This window comes from Gymnoscopelus microlampas, assembly GCF_963454915.1.
Source record: "Gymnoscopelus microlampas genome assembly, chromosome: 3".
NCBI classification, from domain to species: domain Eukaryota; kingdom Metazoa; phylum Chordata; class Actinopteri; order Myctophiformes; family Myctophidae; genus Gymnoscopelus; species Gymnoscopelus microlampas.
The window spans coordinates 16,674,289-16,695,266 of NC_139940.1; the positions used below are offsets into that span (position 1 = coordinate 16,674,289).

General features: G+C 41.3%; 1 protein-coding gene across 1 annotated transcript; it reads right to left on the bottom strand.

The window, feature by feature from the left end:
* Positions 1-4,169: 4,169 nt before the first annotated feature.
* LOC311041746 (uncharacterized protein) lies at positions 4,170-19,405 on the bottom strand. The gene is made up of 6 exons (XM_084052230.1): positions 19,367-19,405; positions 18,246-18,638; positions 17,010-17,753; positions 16,575-16,658; positions 7,223-7,606; positions 4,170-6,886 (listed from the first exon to the last, which is right to left on the bottom strand). Exons 1-6 carry the CDS (start codon positions 19,388-19,390, stop codon positions 6,134-6,136), a joined length of 2,382 nt encoding a protein of 793 aa, XP_083908356.1. The 5' UTR covers positions 19,391-19,405; the 3' UTR covers positions 4,170-6,133.
* Positions 19,406-20,978: the final 1,573 nt, after the last annotated feature.

The window sequence follows — 20,978 nt, forward strand, 5'->3', positions numbered from 1 at the left end:
AAGACCCTGAACCAGAATGATTGTGGTTCACTTCACAAAAGACTACATTGATTGCTTGTAAATATACCATGGAATAAAATAAACACATCTAGAGATGGCAACCATCCGCAGTGTGACAAACTGGAGTCATCTATTTCCGCAATAGAGGGTGGAGTCATCAGCATCACTGTCTGGGCTCACCTTGACCTAGTGCTGAAGAGCAGACGTATATCCAAATGCCAAAAACATCCACTTAATCTCAGATAGGCGCAAATCTCAATATAGTAATAAAATCAGCTTTTACCTAACACCAACTGTTAGTACAAGAATTTTTACGTAGAATGGATGTCCCAGGGAAAGGGTGCTCCTGACGGAGTGGGAGTGGGTAGTGCCCAGAAAAGGCTATAGCTGATAGAATTGTGTCCTATAGCATCATGCTGAAACTCTCTCCGAGCAGCTTCATTTGTGAGGCTCTTCAAAATAGCAGAGGAGGACATCAATACAAGTGTGAAATTAGTCAATATTAGGTTGACGCTATCAGTTCTGATGGTATAAACAGATTTCTCATTCCATCCATCAGATTGGAGGGATAAAAATTCTGGTTGGCCTACTACTTTGATGACATGAAAGCCATCATCCCAGAGCCACAACCTGCCACATCCTCAGCTCGAAATGTCTGTGTGTTGCCTGAGATCTGAGAAAAGTATACAAACAAATGTGTGTAAAACACTGGAATTGGAAAGGGAATAGAGACGTTAACAGGAGATGTTAGGGTGGTGATATGATGCTTCCCTGCAAGCAAGCCCCTGTGGGGCCCATGCAGGCTATGTGTGGGCAGTGAGGGCTATGCCAAGCCCGCACCAAACCTGCACAGGCCCATCGCGGGTTTGCCCAGGTGATGCCCACAGCTGTGGTCTCACCGTGGGCTTGCTGTGGGCAGCCCCCACTTGGGGCTGAGCTGGGGCTTGCCCATAGTGGGCCAGTGTGGGTCTGTCCGTTCAGGGCCAAGAGCAGATTTGTACCTTTGGGCCCCATGTGTTTTTAGTGTGGGCAGCCCATATTACATTCCCACATCATTTGCCGCTCTTTTCTTGAGCTTGGAACTATTTATTTCTAGAACACAGCATATCACTCCACTTTCTACAACATTGCACTGTGTAGACTAGAGCCTGGAGCCTCATATCACTCCACCTGTCTGTCTGAATCAACATGCAGCCACTCATCCTAGTCTTCTAAGGTGAGTTTTTAATTATTAATAATTATGTTTAACAGCAAATATTTGTTATAGTTTAAGTGTGATGTTGTGTTGGGGTTGTATTTGAGTACATTTAGCAAATTCAGATATCATTTCAGTAGAATAGTATAGGCTAATGTTTAGCTAATGTTGTGGCTAAAAGTTAGCTGCTAGCAGCTGCTATGCTAACTTTATTTGACATCAGCACTCTCTCACACACACACACACACACACACACACACACACACACACACACACACACACACACACACACACACACACACACTGTGTGAGAAAGAGCACAAATAAAATGAAAACTTAGACAGAGGTCTTTAACAGGGGGTCCGCGGAGGTACTGCAGGGGTCCACGGAGGTACTGCAGGGGTCCGCGACCCCTAGGGGGTCCACGGAGGTACTGCAGGGGTCCGCGAAATTGTTGCTTGATTACACAATTAGAGTTTTTTGATTTTGATTTTATTTTTTTCAAAAATGTCAATTTTTCTTTAAATATTTTTTTAATATTTTCCATATTTATGTTTAAAATAAATCATGATTCTATCTATTTTGAATAGCTTGTATACATGATTATTGTGCAATTGACAGATTGTTGATAGTATTCTTCTCAGTTCATAAGGTATGTTTATAAATGGCCACCCTTGCACCTTGTACATGTATGTTTGAATTAAAAGCATGAATATATTAATCTATCTATTATTTTAATTGCTTAGTATTGAATGCACAATAACATGGTATGTTTATACATATGAATCACAATTTTATAGGCCTACATAATTATACAATATTTGTATATAGAACATTTAAAAAACGTTGAAGACCCCTGCCTTAGCTTGTTGTTGATATATTGACAAAATGCACATGGTCTGAATGCATGGATATACCAGCATACAACGGCCTACCTCCAAATCGATGTTATTACTGGAAAGGGCATTTACATAACCCACTGGAGTTCAAGGTTCAAGGTTGTGTTTTGTTGTTAGTTACATCTCATGTACAGGTACATAAGAGTTAAGATTATTTTTGTTTGGCTTCCTTCAGACAATGCTGAGGCAATAATTATTATTATCCTGCCTATACCACAGCTACCTTTGGCAAGGTAATTAATACACAATTGTTTTGAAGTTTAGAAACAAAGGTAGGCTTACTGTACAGTATATGAGACAAAACCAATCAAGGGGGTACAAATAGCACCACAAAACCCTCCACATTATCCTAGGTGTCCTCACTGTTTGCCAGAGCTCATTCAAAAGGGAACATTCTCTTTTATTCCTTGCAAACATGAGCGTTTGCAAGAGAAAGAGAGAGAGGGACCAAGGGAGAGAGGGACCAAGGGCAAGGCAGACATTCAAACTGTTTTATATACCAACAGAGGGCAGAAAAAGTGTGTTTGCTGACACCCTGCGTACATATGTTCTAGAAACATGAATGGACATGGCTTTCAGGCAGGTTCATATCCAAGTATTTCAGAAATAAAGGTGGTTTATTTTGAGGTTCTTGGGGGTCGGTTGTTCCCGGTAATGCAGGAATTTAGTCCAATTAACCGCTTAAGCCCTATTTTATACATATTTTATACTATTTTATCACGCTTCGAAGATAGCCGATCTACAAATGGACTATGTTTGAAAATGTTTGCCAATAATGACATGCCCACAATAGGTTGAAAGTGGTTAATACCCTATCTTGTATATAGCAGAGAGCCGAGGCCCAGACATCACACCTGCTATCTCATCTTTGTTTTACAAAGATGTAACATTTCTGTAGTTGGTTGCGGTGGCATGTTCACTTTGTTTGATATTTGCTTATTTGCGTTTTGCATGCACATGTTTCTCTCTGTGCAAATTCTAAATACTTGCTTAATTGTGTTTTGCATGCACGTGTTTCTCTCTGTGTAAATTCTACATACTTCCTTAATTGCGTTTTGCAAGCACATGTTTCTCTCTGTGCAAATTTTGCATACAGTATATTATGCTCTTGTTAGAATTTAAACACCCCAATACTTACCACATCCTAGAGCACTTTGTTTCCTTCCTCTTTAATGATAACCATCAGTGTTTGTACTACTGCCGCCTCTACAGCTTCCTCTCACTAGATGCGTCAGTATCAGATTAAAGGTTAGTTGTATCTGTCAGAGTTGCAATATAGCCTACAGATTTGACATTTGACAAATGTGTCGTCCGTTGAGTGTAAATATACATCATTCAGTTTGTGGGTTAGTGGGTAGCAGAGTGGCTCAGAACCTCTGCCTGAAGACCAGAAGCTTAATATCTATATTGAAAATAAAAGAGGTAGTTGGTGTGTTCTTTCTGGTATTACAGTATCACAAACAATGTATGTTGCCTAGGCCACAACATCATATGTTTGTGGCAGTGGCATTGACAGATTTTATCTTGATTTGATGGAAGATATAGCCTAGTTCATGCACTGAAACCACTGTAGTTTATTTTAAAGTGGGGTTGAGTTGTGTTTTAATTTACTGTGAGCCATTCTATAATCAGATGTTTTCAATTCAGAGGCCCGGAAATGCATTCCTTTAAATAGGACAATAAGAATAAAGTGTGGATCGCAACACTTGGAATTATGTTTTCTCCTGCTTGGAGTTGTATCCTTTCACTGAACTGCACTGGCAAATTATTTGCGTGCAAGTACATATTTTGTATAAGCCAGCAAAATATAATAACATGTTTCATGAATGTATTAATGGTACCTTTTGCATTCCATCAGGACAATGAGCCACTTAATGACACACTGTTTATTGTGTGTCTGTGTGTATCAGTTGATAGGCAAGGAATTATGACAATTATCCTGCATATTAATAACGAGAATCAGATTTGCTGTCACACCACAGGTTTACAGGTATAAAATACAAATGTATGCATAATGATAATAATACTAAAGTATCGGCAGTAGTACATAAACTATGTAAATAAACAGCAGCAGGTGCAGATATGTACAGCTTTTAATAAAGAAATCAATAGTTTGACAAACGTGTAACAACAAAAAGGATTTCATGGATTTAAAAAGGATTTCATTGCTTCCGCTGAGGAAAATTGTCCATTAGATTCTACAGTTGTCACTGTAGCAATGAGCTACAGTGTGGTAATGAGGTGAGTGCTCCTTGAATATTAATATCGAGCGAGTGAGTAAAATGAAAAACAACAGTCTGTTATTGAGCACAGCAGTTGGCTATCTAGAAATGACTAGAAATTGAGAATAGACAAATAGACAAACAGAATCGAGCATAAACAAATGGTTCTCAACTCTGTCCTGGGATCAGAGTAGGCTGCTAGGCTACTACTGGTTTACATGTAAGTCACCTACAGTTGGGGAAAACGTTTGACCTGGGAATGCAACTCCCTGGTAAAACAGAAATATAGCAGCAGTCTGGATCCCTGCAGTCAAGAGTTGAGAACCACTGTTTGTAGAACCTCGAGTCCCAAACATTCTCTAGTTATATACTCACAAACGTCCTAACCCTGTGACAATCTGGGGTCATATTAGATGATCTACCATTGATAAGGCTCACGTTTAGAACGCCATGAGAACAAAAACATTGCCTGCTTCATTTAAAGGTTTTCAGTGCCAAGGACGTGCAGAGAACACTAGGCACGCAGGCTCAAAGTTCACAAAGGGCACACACGGGAACAATATTTCAAAACACCATACACCATAACCTATTAATAGCGCATGTGGTGTGTGACCCAACCTGATACTAAGCAATCATAAAAAACACCAAGAACTAATACAGAGAATAACTCGAATTTTCGCAATTCTGGGAAATTGCAAAGTGTGGTTGCGCCGACGCCGGTCGCAGACAGATGGACACACGGGCACACGGGCACACGGACGGACTGACGGACAGGGTGCAAAACATACTCTCTCGCCATGCCTTTCGGCCTGGTGAAGACAATAAAGAGATCTATTATTGACACAGTAATCTAGCTTATTATAGCTTTGACCTAATCCTGTGGGAAGCTGGGTTTTGTTAGAGAGTCCCTCATTGATAAGGTTGGATCACGTGAAAAATGGCATACGTTTTAAATTCAAGTAGCTGTGAATAAATCCTGATTTATACTTTGTTGTATGATGGTGTTGCTCGTCGATTTACAAGCACCGATCTACATTGCACAACGTCACATCGTTACCTATCTATCTGCTGGTCATTTAAGGGCTGTATAGTTGTGGTGTGAACTTCACTTGAGCTTGAGATTTCTTTTTAAACGATTGATTGATTGATTGATTGATTGATTGATTGAATTGAATACTTTATTAACAGTTTGCAAAGACAAGCACAGGGAAGTACAGTTCAATACTAGGTCTGTTAAGAGGATTTTAACCCCAAGAAAGCACTATGGCTTGTTTCCATTGGGGTCATTTGTACTCAATTCATCGAAACATTTAATGACAGACAAATATACGCTACTATGCAAAAACTATTGAAAATAAAAATATGTACAGTAAACATCATATAAACGGGTAGAAATCGAAAATAAAAATATGTACAGTAAACAGTTCGGGGGGTAGGCTTTGACTTTTTACAGGGGCCTGTTCCGAATTGTAGCCACCTGTAAGTGCTCTTTTAGAGCGGTTTTGAAAGAGAGTAAGGATTCACGTGTTTTTATAACTGTTTGTAGGGTATTCCACCTTTTTGTGGCATAGCAGTAGAACAAATTGAATCCCTTGTTAGAGAAATCTGTCTTGAACGTGATTTGTGGAGCTCCCTCTGGTGCTGTGATTGTATATCTTTGTGATTTTATATCTTTATACTTATAGTAGTTGCAGTTATAGCGCTTGGTGTGAACATCCCTTTAGTCTCCCTGTCTTTCTGTCAGTCTGCCTGCCCATCTGTTTGTCTCCGTCTATCTGTCTGCCTGCCACTCTATCAACATCCTTCCCTCCGTAGTCTCAGACAGCAATGGAGTTGGAGGTGTCCCCAGACTCAGACCAGACAGAGCTTTTCCTCCTTCCGGCAGTAGACTGGAATGTGACACTACTCTTCAGCCTGCAGCCCAGAGACCTCAGAATGTCCAGTAGCTGACGGCGGAACTTTACGCCCACAAAGGCGTAGAGCACGGGGTTGAGGCTGCAGTGGATGTAACCCAGGGTGGAGGTGACAGTCATGGCTTTTTCCAGAGAGGTCCTGCTGCTGCAGGTCAAGTTGTTGCCACTGGACAAGGACATGTTGGACTGAAGTGTGTCCACCATGAGGGTGATGTTGTAAGGTGTCCAGCAGAGGAAGAAGACCGCCACCAGGGCAAGGATGACCCTGACAGCCCTCTGCTTCTGGAGGCCCTGGGAGCCTCGCTGCAGTTGCAGCAGGATGCTGGCGTAGCAGAAGATCAGGACAGCTGATGGCAGCAGGAAGCCCACGATGTGGTAGAGCAGACGAGAGCCCAGACGCCATTCAGTCGTTGACTGGGAGAAGAGCTGGTAGTTGCGGATGCACTCTGTCTTGTCTCCTCGTCTATCATCTTTCACGGCCTGCAGGAAGATCCAGTCGGGGATGCTGAGGATCAGGGAGAGGAGCCAGACTGACAGGCAGCTGGAATGAACCAACCAGGCCTTCTTGCGGGAGAACATCTGGGCAGCGTGGACGATGGACAGGTAGCGGTCCAGACTGATACAGGCCAGCAGGAAGATCCCACAGTAGAAGTTGATCTGGGGAGAGACAAAGTCAAGAAAGAAAAACCAGAGGAACAAAGAAATGATGGAGTGTTACCAAACCAGAGCACATATGGTCTTGTGATTTGACAAGAAATAATAGCCTACACCCCATAAAAAACTCTCTCCCCAATAGCTAAACAAAAATGCGCCCCATCTTCTTTCAGGGTGTTGCTGTGCTTGTTTCCTGGTATTTTAAACAAATTAAGTCAAGTGTGGAATAGTGCTTAGAGAGGGAGTTGGGGCACGGTGGATGATAATCCAACTGGTTTAACAATGCTCTCAGGTCTGTCCTATAGTACTTATTTCCTGTCATATACTCAGCAATCTTACCGTGAATATTGCTCCGATGATCTTGCACAGGGGGGTCCCAAAGCTCCACCCCTGTTCCTGAGCGGACTGTGCAGCCCAGAAGGGAAGGGTCACCAGCAGCAGGGTATCAGCCACGCCCAGGTGGAGGATAAAGGTGTCCGTCACACTCCAGTCCCGCCTCTTCTGAACCAGAACCCACAGGAGCAGTCCGTTCCCCAGCAGACCAATTACCAGAGCTATTGTGTACAGAACTGGGATGAACGTCGCCTCAAAATACATGGTCTCATTACTGTCACATACCTCTCCAGTGTTACCACAACATGATGTCGGCATTTCACCAGTACTGTTGTCCACATAATCGTATCCCTCAAAGAAGTCGTCGGCCACTATTTGCTTTCCTTCACTCTACAAAAACAATTCCAAAAGGAAACAAAGCTGCATGTTAATTTTCCCAGTGTGCAATATGTATGTTTTCGTTCAGCCACATGTTGGCACTGTTTGCTCACTATTGACAAGATATCCTGGCCCTGTGACCTCTAACCCAACTGTAAAGGAATATGAAACAAAAGACAATTCTCCTTATTGAAGCTATCACGGGTGAGTAATGGATAAAAGGGTGAAATATTTATTTAATTGTCCTTAATGGTGCCACAGTGCCACAGTGCCACCATGTGGTACAGTGCCACTGGCACTGTATGCTCACAGTTGATGAGATAAATTTGTGAGGGTAAAGGACCAACAAAAAAATTAAAGTTGAAATTCATCTGAACATCCACTAAAATATAGCTATTGGTCATGGCTATTTTATAATTATTAGGTGGTTTGTTTTCCTTAACATAAAAAAGCCTTTTTAAACAGTGTATGAATCGATAGCATGGGGTTGTTGGGGTAAGAACTAGAATATCCACGTCTCCAGACACTGCTACAACTGGTAAAGGTTTTACACATAATTACACACTAATTTAATATAAAATAACATTTTGCATATTAATTCACTATTTTAGGCATCAATAAATAAACAAATTAATTTGGTTGATAACATATCATATTTGATCATGTTATAAACTGTGTTATATGTTGTTACATACTGAGTACTGTCAGTGGTAACAAATGCGGCTCATTTCACAACTGATCACTTGAATAAATGTATTAGAAAGACATTGCTTCGATCTTCATCAGAGCTTTATAAAAACAAGGTTCCCCTAATTCATACCTTTACACTGATTTTCAACTGAAAACACATTTTTCTTTATGTTATTTTTAGCATTTTAAGTACTGTATAATTTATATTTTTTTCAAACAAGGTATAAATTAAGCTCAACTTTCAAAGTTTCTTATGGCCCCTCTGTCGGTGAAAGAAAAAAAGAAACAGGCTGAATCTGTTTTGAGAGATTACCTAATAAAGATGACTAGTCGATTAATCTACAACTATTCTTAAAAAGTTGCCAACTAGTAAAAATCTGTAGTTGTGAAACCCCTACCACAGTGCAATAAGGGAAATTGCATAGACAACAAATTATAATATCATTGCAGAGATTATCCAAAATGTTTGACCAAATTCTATTGGTAATATTGCTGATGGATGATATATGACAAAGGACCAACGTTTCAAAAGTGCTGATTTACCTTATAAGTAGCCATGGTGTTGTAGCTGTACAGCACAGAGATGAATGAAGTTTATGACAGACGTCAATAGCAGAGCAAAGCCCCAAGAGGAAATGAGCTTTAAGCTGCTTTCACACATATATGACACATATGATATTTTTTTTCCGCGTGTGCCTTTGTGGTGAAGTGAACAGGGGAGATCCACGAGGGAGGAAATGGGGTACAGGGATTGTTTTGTGTGTTTGTTTGTTTTTGTTAACTTAATTCAAAGTTAATTGAACCATTACAGTCTCAGTCTCTATGTTGGGTGTGAAATATACTTATGTTGGGTGTGAATTGTTCTGTATTGTCTGCATTTGTATGAATGAAAAAGGGAAAAAGCCATAATACTGTATATTTCTATAACTGCCCTAACTATGCTGAATAAAAAGAAAAAAAGAATAAAAAAGAATCAAGAGTTTACAGGTGTAAAGAAGTGGGTGAAATTTGTTGTCATCATTTGTATCGTTTTTCAGAAAGAGAGAAGAATAAAAAGGAGGCGGGACAGGGAGAGCATGTCAAAGAGAATTTTAAAAATCTAGATATCTATATATACACATACCATAAGACCAGCAGATACAGTATGTACATGAGGTTAATATAAGATGCAAAAGTGGTAACACATCGGTAGGTCCACATAGCGGCAGTTACGTACATGAGATTAGGCATAAGGTGCAAAAAAAAAAAACACATAGGGCAGAAACCTCACTGGTAATAATGCACATGGCAGGTCCACAGGGAAAGTAAAGTCTGCATATAGAGGAACGAATCCACATGAAGGGAGGAAAACAGCCTGATTCAAGGAAAGTGTTGCAGTTGACAGGCCAGCCTGGTGAAAGGCAGTGATCAGGCCTTGTTCAACAGTCTGATGGTAGCCGGGTGGAAGCAGTTCAGAAATCTGGTGGTCTTGCCCTTGTGATATCCTTGTAGTAGGGGTGTGAACAGTTTGTGGCTGGGATGGTGCATGTCCTTGATTATACGGTGAGCTTTGACTACCTACACCATTTCTCGTACAGCTGAGGAGTGAGGACGAAGGGATGATGGTGCATGGTTTGGGGATGACTTGGGCATCGTGCAAAGGGATGATAACACAGGCAACGGAGAAAACAGGACAGGTGTGGAAGCAGGCATGCACAGGGGGGTGAGAGACAGGTTTGGCAGTGTTTGCCGGGTGCGGACATAGCCTGGGGACTAATCACTTTGCTTTAATTTCCATGTTGGCATGCAGGCACTTACCTACAGTATGTCTGTACTTTTTTTCCATTCACTTTATTTTGATCATTGCACTATAATTGTATTATTTTTTGTGGCAGCCGGTATGTCCAAGACTAATTTCGCTAAAGGACAAATAAAATAACCTTGAAACATGAACCTTGAGATTGTGGTCGGAGCATGTCTATGTTGCAAGGGTCCTAAGTTTCCAAGGTCCTATGTTTCCAGGGTCCCACAGGCTCCCCAGTTGAGAATATTTGTTGTTGTGGAAAAGTGGAACGGACTAACCATCAGCGCCCTCTGGGGGCCCTGTGGGACCCTCAAAAGTCCTGGACTAAAACATTTGCTTTGGTCAAAACATTTTAAAGTTTGATTAATTGATTGATTGAATACTTTATTAACACGCTTTTTAACAGTACATGTCAAAAGTCAAAAGTTATGCTAAAAGGATAACACAAAAAGCCGCAGGGGGCTTTTTTCCATTGTGGTCCTTTGTACTCGATTCATCAGTAAGACATACAATACACTCAATACAATATACAGTATAGGTAAAAGCTTCAGTAGCAGCAAAGGTGGTCCAAGGTGTAAAAAGTTACATGTTTATATATAGATAAAGTGGTTAATACTAGGTTAACCACTAATAGGTTGAAAGTGGTTAATACCCTAATGTCAAAGGCAGAGAGCCAGGGGCGTGACATGACACCTGCTGTCTCTTCATTGTGCAAGAGGAAGGGTGGCTGGACTTACTGGCTTCAGTGTGCAGAGAGGAGACAAAAAGGGAACAAGACCTACATTGTCATGGTTTCTACTTACAGGAAAAAGCATGTTTCTTTACCATTTAAGAGATGAATATGCAACCTTTTTGTTGTAGTTTTTCACATGTGGTGAAATGCTTTTCACGAAAAAGACAAAAAAAACTAAACAACAACAACAAAACAAAATAAACAAAACTTTAAATAAAATACATATTTATAACCTTTATGGGGGTGCACATTTAAACTTTTCTCTAATATTCCTTCATATCTCTCCTTTTTTTAATTTAAATAATAACCATTTCTCTCATCTTTTTTTGGAAGAGATTTAAACTTATTTTCAGTTTGAATGTTAATTTTTCCATGTCCTGAATATTGTCCAAGATGGTTCGCCACTGTTTATAGTCTGGTATGTCAGTCTTGAGCCAGTTCCTATAGTGATAGCCTCTTTTCCAGCAGCCAGGAGGATCTTCACCAAATAAAGGTCTCCTGGATGTACAGTTCCTTCCATATGTCCCAGGTATTATACAAGACAGGAGTGGGGAATTTCGTATCCTAAAACCTCACAAATTACTGAGTGTATGATCTCCCAGAAAGGCTGTATTTTCATACAACTCCAGAAAAAGTGTGTATGATTGGGATCACTGTGGCCACACTTTCTCCAGCATGGTTGTTGACTCTTAATTTGTCTACTTTTAATTTGGGCTGTGATGAAATATCGAATTTGGTTCTTGTCAATTCCCTCCATCCCTTTGATTGAGTTGTTGTCTGAAGTATACAGTATGTGGTGGCATGTTCACCACACATAGTGATATTTGTTTGATATTTATTTCATGCCTTTTTGTTGCACTCTTCTCTCTGCACAAATTAATCTATTTAGTTAACATCAGATGGTAAATGCCATGGTAAATGTGTTATTAGCATGTTCTACACACACACACACACACACACACGCACGCACGCACGCACGCACGTGTAGCCTGTCAGGAAATGTCCCTCCTAGGCTACTGTGGAGATAGACATGCCACAGCCCCTCCCACTTCCTGTTTTCCAAATTGTTTGGTTCACTATAAAAGCCACACTGAGCAGGGGCTCCCTTTAAGATCCCTGTTGTAGCAGGTTGCCTCTGCTCGGTGCAATGCCCCGGGTAGGTGTATAGTGTAGTAGGTGAAAGTACATGTATGTTTTACCTGCTTGAGGCTGACCCTTTGTTTGTCACACTTTAGGCCCTGCTCCATAGTGATTCTGCTCTCCTGTGTTGTGCCTTCCACATGGGTTGTGTTCAATAGTCAGACGGAGGTAATTGTCATTAATTTGTTTGTATATAATACATTTGTTTTACAGTGTATTAATGTCTATCATTTGTTTCTTTGGTAGACTATGACTGCCACTGCTGTTTTGTTATGTTTGGGTTTTGTTTTATATTTATTTTAGTTATTTAACTATTTCCCCCAAGAATCATTTTAAGCTCATATCATTTTATGCTCTATTACTGTGAATAATAAACTGTCTCTTCTGTGTTTCCGAGTGCTGCAGGACTGGTGGAGCACGTGGCCTTTGGGACGGTTTAGGTGGCTAGGCTCACAGCGGTGCTTCTTCCCCCCTCCCCTATTCATTGGTATTTTGCACTCAACTTTCTTTGCATGCTTTTTGCTTAATGTATTGAATGCCTTAGCTTCTCTTCTCGTGTGTGTGTGTGTGTGTGTGTGTGTGTGTGTGTGTGTGTGTGTGTGTGTGTGTGTGTGTGTGTGTGTGTGTGTGTGTGTGTGTGTGTGTGTGTGTGTGTGTGTGTGTGTGTGTGTGTGTGTGTGTGTGTGTGTGTGTGTGTGTGTGTGTGTGTGTGTGTGTGTGTGTTAGTTGTTAAGGCCATAGTTCCCCTCCCTCCCTTGGTTACAGCCTACCATCCTGTTGTACTCCCTTTCCCTTCTCGCATTGCAGCTTTTATCTTTTGTGTATCTAACTGTTAACTGTTTAATAAAAACTATTGTAATCTTGGGGGAAAATCCTTGTCGCAGTCCATGTATTGTCACATGGTATTAAGAATCTGTTAAGTTTTGGAGTATTTAAAGTGTATGAGTTAAAACTTCTAAAACAAACCCGGGCCACGGCCCGGTTACACACACACACACACACACACACACACACACACACACTGTCTAGCACCTATCTTAACGGGATTAACAGTTTGTCTGCCAGCGGTCTGCCAGCGGTGCTACATACTGTAGCACCCCAACCATCCCAAAGACACTGTCTAGCACCTATCTTAACGGGATTAACAGTTATTTGTCTGCCAGCGGTGCTACATACTGTAGCACCGCTGGCACATACTGTAGCACATACTGTAGCACCCCAACCATCCCAAAGAAGCGCTCAAAAACTGCTAAAGCACCATTATTTATTTGTGTGTGTAATGTTGCCCTGTTCTGATGCATATGTTGTCCTTATGTTTTATTGTCTATTTTCAGCCAGCAATTTTTCACCAAGACTATTGAACACATCTCAGAACATTTTGTTTCCTTCCTTTAATGATACCATCAGCTTGTGTTTGTATTAACACCGTCCGCCTCTACCGCTTCCGCTCACTGCATAAGTAGTATATAGACGGATTTCCGCGCGACGTCATCACAGAGCAGAATGCGCAATCTGCGCATGCCCGGGTGAAGGCGCGTTCGAAAATACAGCCCTGAGCGGCAGTGAGCGCACTGGCCAATACAAACTAATAGGCGAGTGTGCTCCGGTGCGTAATTTCCAAACGCACCCATAGGCTTCCCCCCGCAGCTGCGCGGTCATATTCCTCTCATGTTTACTAACAGGAAACCTCTCTATAAGATTCGTCTCAATGGTTACTTTGTATCTGTCAGAGTTGGAATATAACCTACAGAGTTGACAATCTTATTGACAAAATACAAACATATATTTGTATGTATCTGTAAAAAAAGGATAAAACATTCCTTTGGTCCTTAAGTGTACGTGTAAACTGAATGCATCTCAGGTTTTTAATTCAATAATATAATCCCAAATCGGAAGAAAGAGCTAGTTGGAGGTTTATTGTGATCATGTACAAATATGTTACTGTTGTTAGCACTCAACCTTGATTCTGGTATTACAGTATCACTAACACTATGTTGTCTAGGCCCTATAAAAACATGTGTTGAGGCATTGACAGATTAATTTCCTGCTAGAACAGTATGGTGGAAGATATGGTTCCACTAAAACCACTGTAGGCGTGCATATTTTAAAATTAGTGGATTTGTGTTGTAATTTGTGTTTATATCCTTTCAACGAACAGCAATGGAAAATTGTGTGCAAGTAAATATATTATGTATTGCACAGCAATTAAACATCTTTATAATAAGATAACATGTTTCCTGAATTAACGTAATGGTCCCCAGAAGGTAGGATATGACAGGACAGTGAGCCTGCTCCTAATGAACCCCTCTCAATAGCACTGTTTTTTTTATATGCCTGTGAGTATCAGTAGATAGATGCTATAGAAGTGAGGATAGATTATAGACCAGCGGTTCTCAACTCCATAGTCCTGGAATCACAGGATACTATTGGTTTGCTTTCTATTCGCAAGGTTATTAGAATTAACCAAAACTAAACAAAAAACTGAAATTGCTGTAGGGCTGAAAAAATAACTTAATCGATGTGTACTTACAAAACACAAATAAAACAAATGTGTAAGGTGAAAAAAGTGTTTTTGTCATACATTTTTGTCATCAATGTGGTCAAAAACACAACAAGCATGAGGAGGTATTGTAGCACATCTCTGCTGTCGGGCAGAAACCATGTCCAAAATATTATATTTTTATTATATTTCAGGAAATGAAAAAATCATGTTTTTAGAACAATAAAGAAAAACATCACATGGATGTACATGGGACGTATCATCAGTGTTCTAGCCTGGGGTCGACGGGTGTTTTGGGTCTCGCAACAACATACACCCTCGTCCAGGTGACCCAGCCGGGGTTGATCAAGCCCCGACTTACTAGCCTGGTAAACCCCCCCTCCCTCCGGAAATCTCATTTCCATTCCTGAAATCAAATGCAAATGAGATTTCCGGAGGGAGGGGGGTTTACCAGGCTACCGACTTACGTCCCAGTAGCTACCCACGGTCAGGGGAGAGGAGAGGACGGGAGAGGAGGGGAGAGGAACTCAAACTAGATGTGAACCTAGTCATTCTAATCAATGGGGGACAAACCTAACTCCACAAGTTGGAGTTAGGTGCATGGTTTTGTCCGACAGTTTGAGGATCCAATGGAGTTAGGAGGTTTAGTCAGAAGCACTTTTTTAATACTTTTCATTGGTTCAATATTTGAAAAATATAAAAAGTTGAAAAATGGAGATAGCTGGTTGCTGCCCAAAAGCAAGATTTTTTTTATTGAGACTGGGATGTCTACATGACTGTGAGTCATCTGCCTTCAAAGTGTCTTTTTATTCTATTACATTTTCTGAACTTCTTAAATCTTGCCCCTCAAAATTACACGACATAGGCTCAAAGGCCTATGTCGTGTAATTTTGAGGCAGTAAACTGTGTGTTACCAGGCTGGTTGTAACAGGGCAGAGGAGAAGAAGAGAAGAAGACATCAGGACCAGGTTTCCATGTTCATTCATTTATTCCATAATAAACAAACAGCATCATAGCAACAGCAGAAGGAGCCGAAGCTCCCCCCAGCCTCACGGCATGTGACAGTACTCTCTCTAACTTCACATTTTCATACACCTTTTATACACTGTGGCTTCACATTAGAATACAGGCGGGTGGGGTGGGGGTCACCCTGAAAGGTGACAAGATCACCCCCTTTCATGTCCTTTGACCAATTGGCCGATCTGATTAGCAACTGTATGTCAGGGAGCCTGGGTGCTGTCCTCAGCATTTCTATCTTATTTTACTTGCATACTGTTCAATATACCACACCTACCTCACATATTATTATAAAAATAACTAAAACTAATACTGAAACCAGTCAAAACTTAACAGAAATGAGCACGCCCACTCTGGAAACTAACTGAAACTAGACTGAACTGAACAAAATTACAAAGACTATAATAGCCTAACTCTGCTCCACTCGAGGATAACATTTTACCTGGAAATGCAATTAACTATAGTAAAATAGAAACCTAGCAGCAGTCTGGATCCGTGGAGTGTGAGCGTTGAGCTTGCAGAAATCATACTCTGACAAACTCTTCAAACAACCTTCCTCTTCCATATCTTTTTATTTCAGAAAACAAATTACAATAGTCAGTAGGTAGGTGCACATCAAATCAAATCAAATCAAATCAAATCAAATCAAACTTTATCATATAGCACATTTACAACAATCGAAATTGACCAACATGCTGTACATGGAGGGCAACAACAGAAACAGGCCTGTGCAACAACATAGTCACAGGACAAAGCAAAAGTCAAAAACATATGAAACAAGGTAAATGACAAAGATTCAAACTACATGCCTTACAGTACACAAAATGTTCTTATATTCCCCATCCCTTCCCTCCACCCCATACACATAGGTAAATAAATGAAAATAAAAAACAAATAACTAAATAAAACAGCAACCAGCTACACCTTTGTAGATATCTCTTACATAGCAAGAGGGCACACCAAACCCTCTCAAATTGTATTCAGGGTGCCATAGCATACATGATTTGCTTAAAATTGATCCATTTATTAAAATATAGTCTAAGTTTCATAACCAGCTCAGTGCGTTTACAGTACATCAATGATCTCTGCATTATAAAGAAGATTACAACTTGCTGACCCTGAACCCAAATCCCACTGCTCCGATGTGAGGAGACTGCTCATCCAGCGCGGCAAGAGCCCCACACCACATCACCCCACACCACTGCACATGTGGGTGATGATGACGCAAAGCGCAGTGCCAGATGATATCCCTGCACCCCTCAGAGAAACACACTAAAGACACACGGCTCCCCTCGCCACACAAAAATAGGGTCCGTTCTAAGTTGTAGCTTTTTAATCCTGATATTTCTGTCTGATGATCTGCCTGCCTGCCTGCCCGCCTGCCCGCCCGCCTGCCTGCCGTCTGTCCATCTGTCCGCTAGTCAGTTGGTCTCCCTGTCTTTCTGTTGATCTGCCTGCCCATCGGATTGTCTGACTTGGCTGTCTGTCCATGTGTCCACATCTGTCTGCATGCCTATCTATAAGTATCCTCCCCTCCACAGTCTCAGATAGCGATGGAGTTGGAGGTGTCCCCAGACTCAGACCAGACAGAGCTTCTCCTCCTTCCGGCAGTAGACTGGAATGTGACACTACTCTTCAGCCTGCAGCCCAGAGACCTCAGGATGCCCAGTAGCTGACGGCGGAACTTCACGCCCACAAAGGCGTACAGCACGGGGTTGAGGCTGCAGTGGATGTAACCCAGGGTGGAGGTGACAGTCAGTGCTTTTTCCAGAGAGGTCCTGCTGCTGCAGGTCAATGTGTTGTCACTGGACAAGGAGATGTCGGACTGAAGTGTGTCCACCATGAGGGTGATGTTGTAAGGTGTCCAGCAGAGGAAGAAGACCGCCACCAGGGCAAGGATGACCCTGACAGCCCTCTGCTTCTGGACGCCCTGGGAGCCTCGCTGCAGTTGCAGCAGGATGCTGGCGTAGCAGAAGATCAGAACAGCTGATGGCAGCAGGAAGCCCACGATGTGGTAGAGCAGACGGGAGCCCAGACGCCATTCAGTCGTTGACTGGGAGAAGAGTAGGTAGTTGCGGATGCACTCTGTCTTGTCTCCTCGTCTCTCATCTTTCACAGCCTGCAGGAAGATCCAGTCGGGAATGCTGAGGATCAGGGAGAGGAGCCAGACTGACAGGCAGATGGAATGAACCAACCAGGCCTTCTTGCGGGAGAACATCTGGGCAGCGTGGACGATGGACAGGTAGCGGTCCAGACTGATACAGGCCAGCAGGAAGATCCCACAGTAGAAGTTGATCTGGGGGAAAAGTGAGGAATAGAAAGAAATATATTATGGTGTGCTGCCAAAACAGAGTGCATCGCTCATCCTGGATAGTTATCTATGTAAGCGCAAGTTAACGTTGACCTCTGAACTCCTTCTCCTTTTCGCCAAAATGTTGAAATGTTAGGAAAGATATTAATCTTTACAGTGGTGAACACTTCACAGAGCATCGTATAAAGTGCATCGACCCTGGTTGACTGTTTGTCTTGTGATTTGACAGGAAATAAAAGCATACACCCCAGCACATTTCCTTAAAACATGAACTCTCCCCACAGCTAAACAGATGACACACCATCTACTTTCAAGGTTATTATGGCCCGTTTCCTGGTATTGTAAACAAATTGAGTCAAGTGTAGAAGAGTGGAGTGAGGGGGTTGGGGCGCAGTGGATGATAATCTAAACCATTGAACAATGCTCTCAAGCAGTCTGTCATAGTGCCTCGTTCCTGTCATATACAGTAGTCATTACCGTGAACATTGCTCCAATGATCTTGCACAGGGGGGTCCCAAAGATCCACCCCTGTTCCTGAGCAGACTGTGCAGCCCAGAAGGGAAGGGTCACCAGCAGCAGGGTATCAGCCACGCCCAGGTGGAGGATGAAGGTGTCCGTCACACTCCAGTTCAGCCTCCTCTGAACCAGAACACCGAGGAGCAGTAAATTCCCCAGTAGACCGACTACCAGAGCCAGGGAGTACAGAACTGGGATGAACACCGCCTCAAAATCCATGGTCTCATTACTGTCACATACCGTCCCAAGGTCACCATAAGATGTCACCATGTCACTATAATTAAAAGTACTGTTCTCAATATATTCGTCCCACTCGGCAAAGAAGTCTTCGTCCACTGCATGCTTTCCATCACTCTACAGAAACAAATCCAAAAAGAAAACAAAGCTGCAAATGAAATTTCCATGTTTTCGTTCAGCAGCCACATGGTGCAGTCTACTTTGGGTAAAATAATTACATTCATGGAGGTGTAGGGAGCAAAGTTTTGTGTTGTTCTGAATGCCCCCCCAAAAAAGACAATTTATAGTGACTTCACATAATCACACTATACATTACATTATAACAGTGATTATAATGCATTATAACATTATTATAATGTATAACAACTATGAGACTTATAATACACTATATAATCCTGTTCAAAAGGAAAGTCAGGAAAGTATTATGATACATGACTGTATAAGTCATTATAAAATGATTTCTGTGTTATGATTATTGTTATAAAGCTTTATGAATATTTGCTAACGCTTATAATGGTGATTATACAGTGTTAAAAACATTTTATAAGCATTGTTGGCATATTCCATTTTAATTCATACTTTTATACTATATAATAGGCCAACGTTCCTTATTGCCCCTTTTTGTCCTGGCAAAACAAATGGCATACTGCAAACTAACAAATACAATCCTTATCAATAACAACAAAACACCACTCTTTGAATCAACATTTATAAGGGAAATATCATAAACAAAAGAGAAAAGGCTCAAATATAAATTAAAATAAAAAATGTCTGACCAAATGCTACTACTCAAACTAATGGATGATATATGGCAGCCGATCAAAGTTTTAAAAGTGTTGATTTACCCAATCATTAAGTCCCTTGTCCATGGTGCTGCAGCTGTACAGCACGTCTGTCATAAACTGAAGTTCATGACAGACGCACATTTCCCCAAAAGGAAACGTGCATGAGTTGCACACATGCACTTCAACTCTCAACTTAGATGCCCTTCCCAACCGCTTGAAACGCCTGCAATTTATTATTAATAGTATTATTATTAATAATAATAATATAATGGACGGGAGGCAGAAATTATGGTTTTGCCCCTGTCCGCCAAGGAAGAACCTCCACCCCAAATGTATCAAATCGGCCTTGTGGTGGCGGCGGCGCTATAAAAGGCTGCTTCATGTTATGGCCTATAACTGTTGACCCGTAGGTTGTACAATTAATAAATAAAAATCCCCTGGATTCCTTGGATCATGATGCAACTCCATAATGACTAGATTTTCTTCACAACACACTTTTTGCTACTACTCCTGCAGATTTTATCCAAAATGTACACAAATCAGTACATATCTGTTGAGTCATGGGATCAAAATGTTTCATATTCTGTTCCTTCTAAAGTTTACGGGAGGCCCGTTTAGCAAAACAAAATAACACAAATCATTCATGCAGCGTCCAATCTGCCTAAACAACATACGGCCAAATGTGATTTGTTGTTGTTATTATATAGTGTTTCCCAGCGAGATAGTGAGTTTCCCAGCTTAAGATTTTCACATGTTACCGAAGTGCATCTGAGTGACAAATAAGCTGAATCTGAATCTGAATTTCACTTCCATCCATAGGGGGTGAAACAAATGCAACAAATGTCTCTGTTTGATGTAGGAACATGATTTTGTCAACCACATTAAGCATAAATTGACTCGTGAGTCATGTTGACTGACAAACAGGGTAAACAGGTCACTAGAAATCATGGTTTCTGCAACAAACCGTGACATTTGTAGCATGTGTGCTGTGTAAGTGAAATTGCTCTTGGCTTCTTGTTTTTAGAGGCCCCGCAAAGTGGGACCCAAATTTGTGATAGATCGGACTTTGCGTTCATAATTTGTAAAACCTTTGTAAAACCTCAGATTACGTTCTCTGACTCAACCACACACACATACACACACACACACACACACACACACACACACACACACACACACACACACACACACACACACACACACACACACCAAAACTTCACACCTGCTTAATTGTTTTTAAGACTGTTTTTCAAAAACCTGTGTCTGTTTCCCCTCCGAGAAGTTTAGTCTGTAACTATTGTCTTCACACCTTTTTTTTTTGTCTCTGCAGCGTCCGGTGCAGATGCAGTCTGTGGTGAAGGCGAGAACCCTGATGAACAAATCAACATCAGCACGCAAGCAAAACAATGTTTTTTAAATTAATGTTAAGCTGATTTGATTTTATGATTTGATTAGAATTTGGTAAAAGAAATACAAGTTCCAACACAATATAACTTCAACCCAGAATTTACACATAAAGTGTACCCATGCTTTGGTAGAAAGGACACACACGTGCACGCACGCACGCACACACGCACGCATGCACACCTATGTGAGTACATGCATTTCCTGAATATTTTTTGCAATAGCATGTGCATGTTTAAGTGTTAAAACCACAAGCAGCCTTCATGCC

What these genes read in the sequence shown, in the direction of transcription:
- LOC311041746 (XM_084052230.1), bottom strand. Translation starts at nt 19,390, where the DNA reads ATGGACAAGGGACTTAATGATTGG. An exon ending in GGGACACCTCCAACTCCATC is followed by an intron (nt 16,659 to 17,009) that starts GCTATCTGAGAC and finishes CCACATGTGCAG; the next exon opens with TGGTGTGGGGTGATGTGGTG. An exon ending in TCATCGGAGCAATATTCACG is followed by an intron (nt 6,887 to 7,222) that starts GTAAGATTGCTG and finishes GTCTCTCCCCAG; the next exon opens with ATCAACTTCTACTGTGGGAT.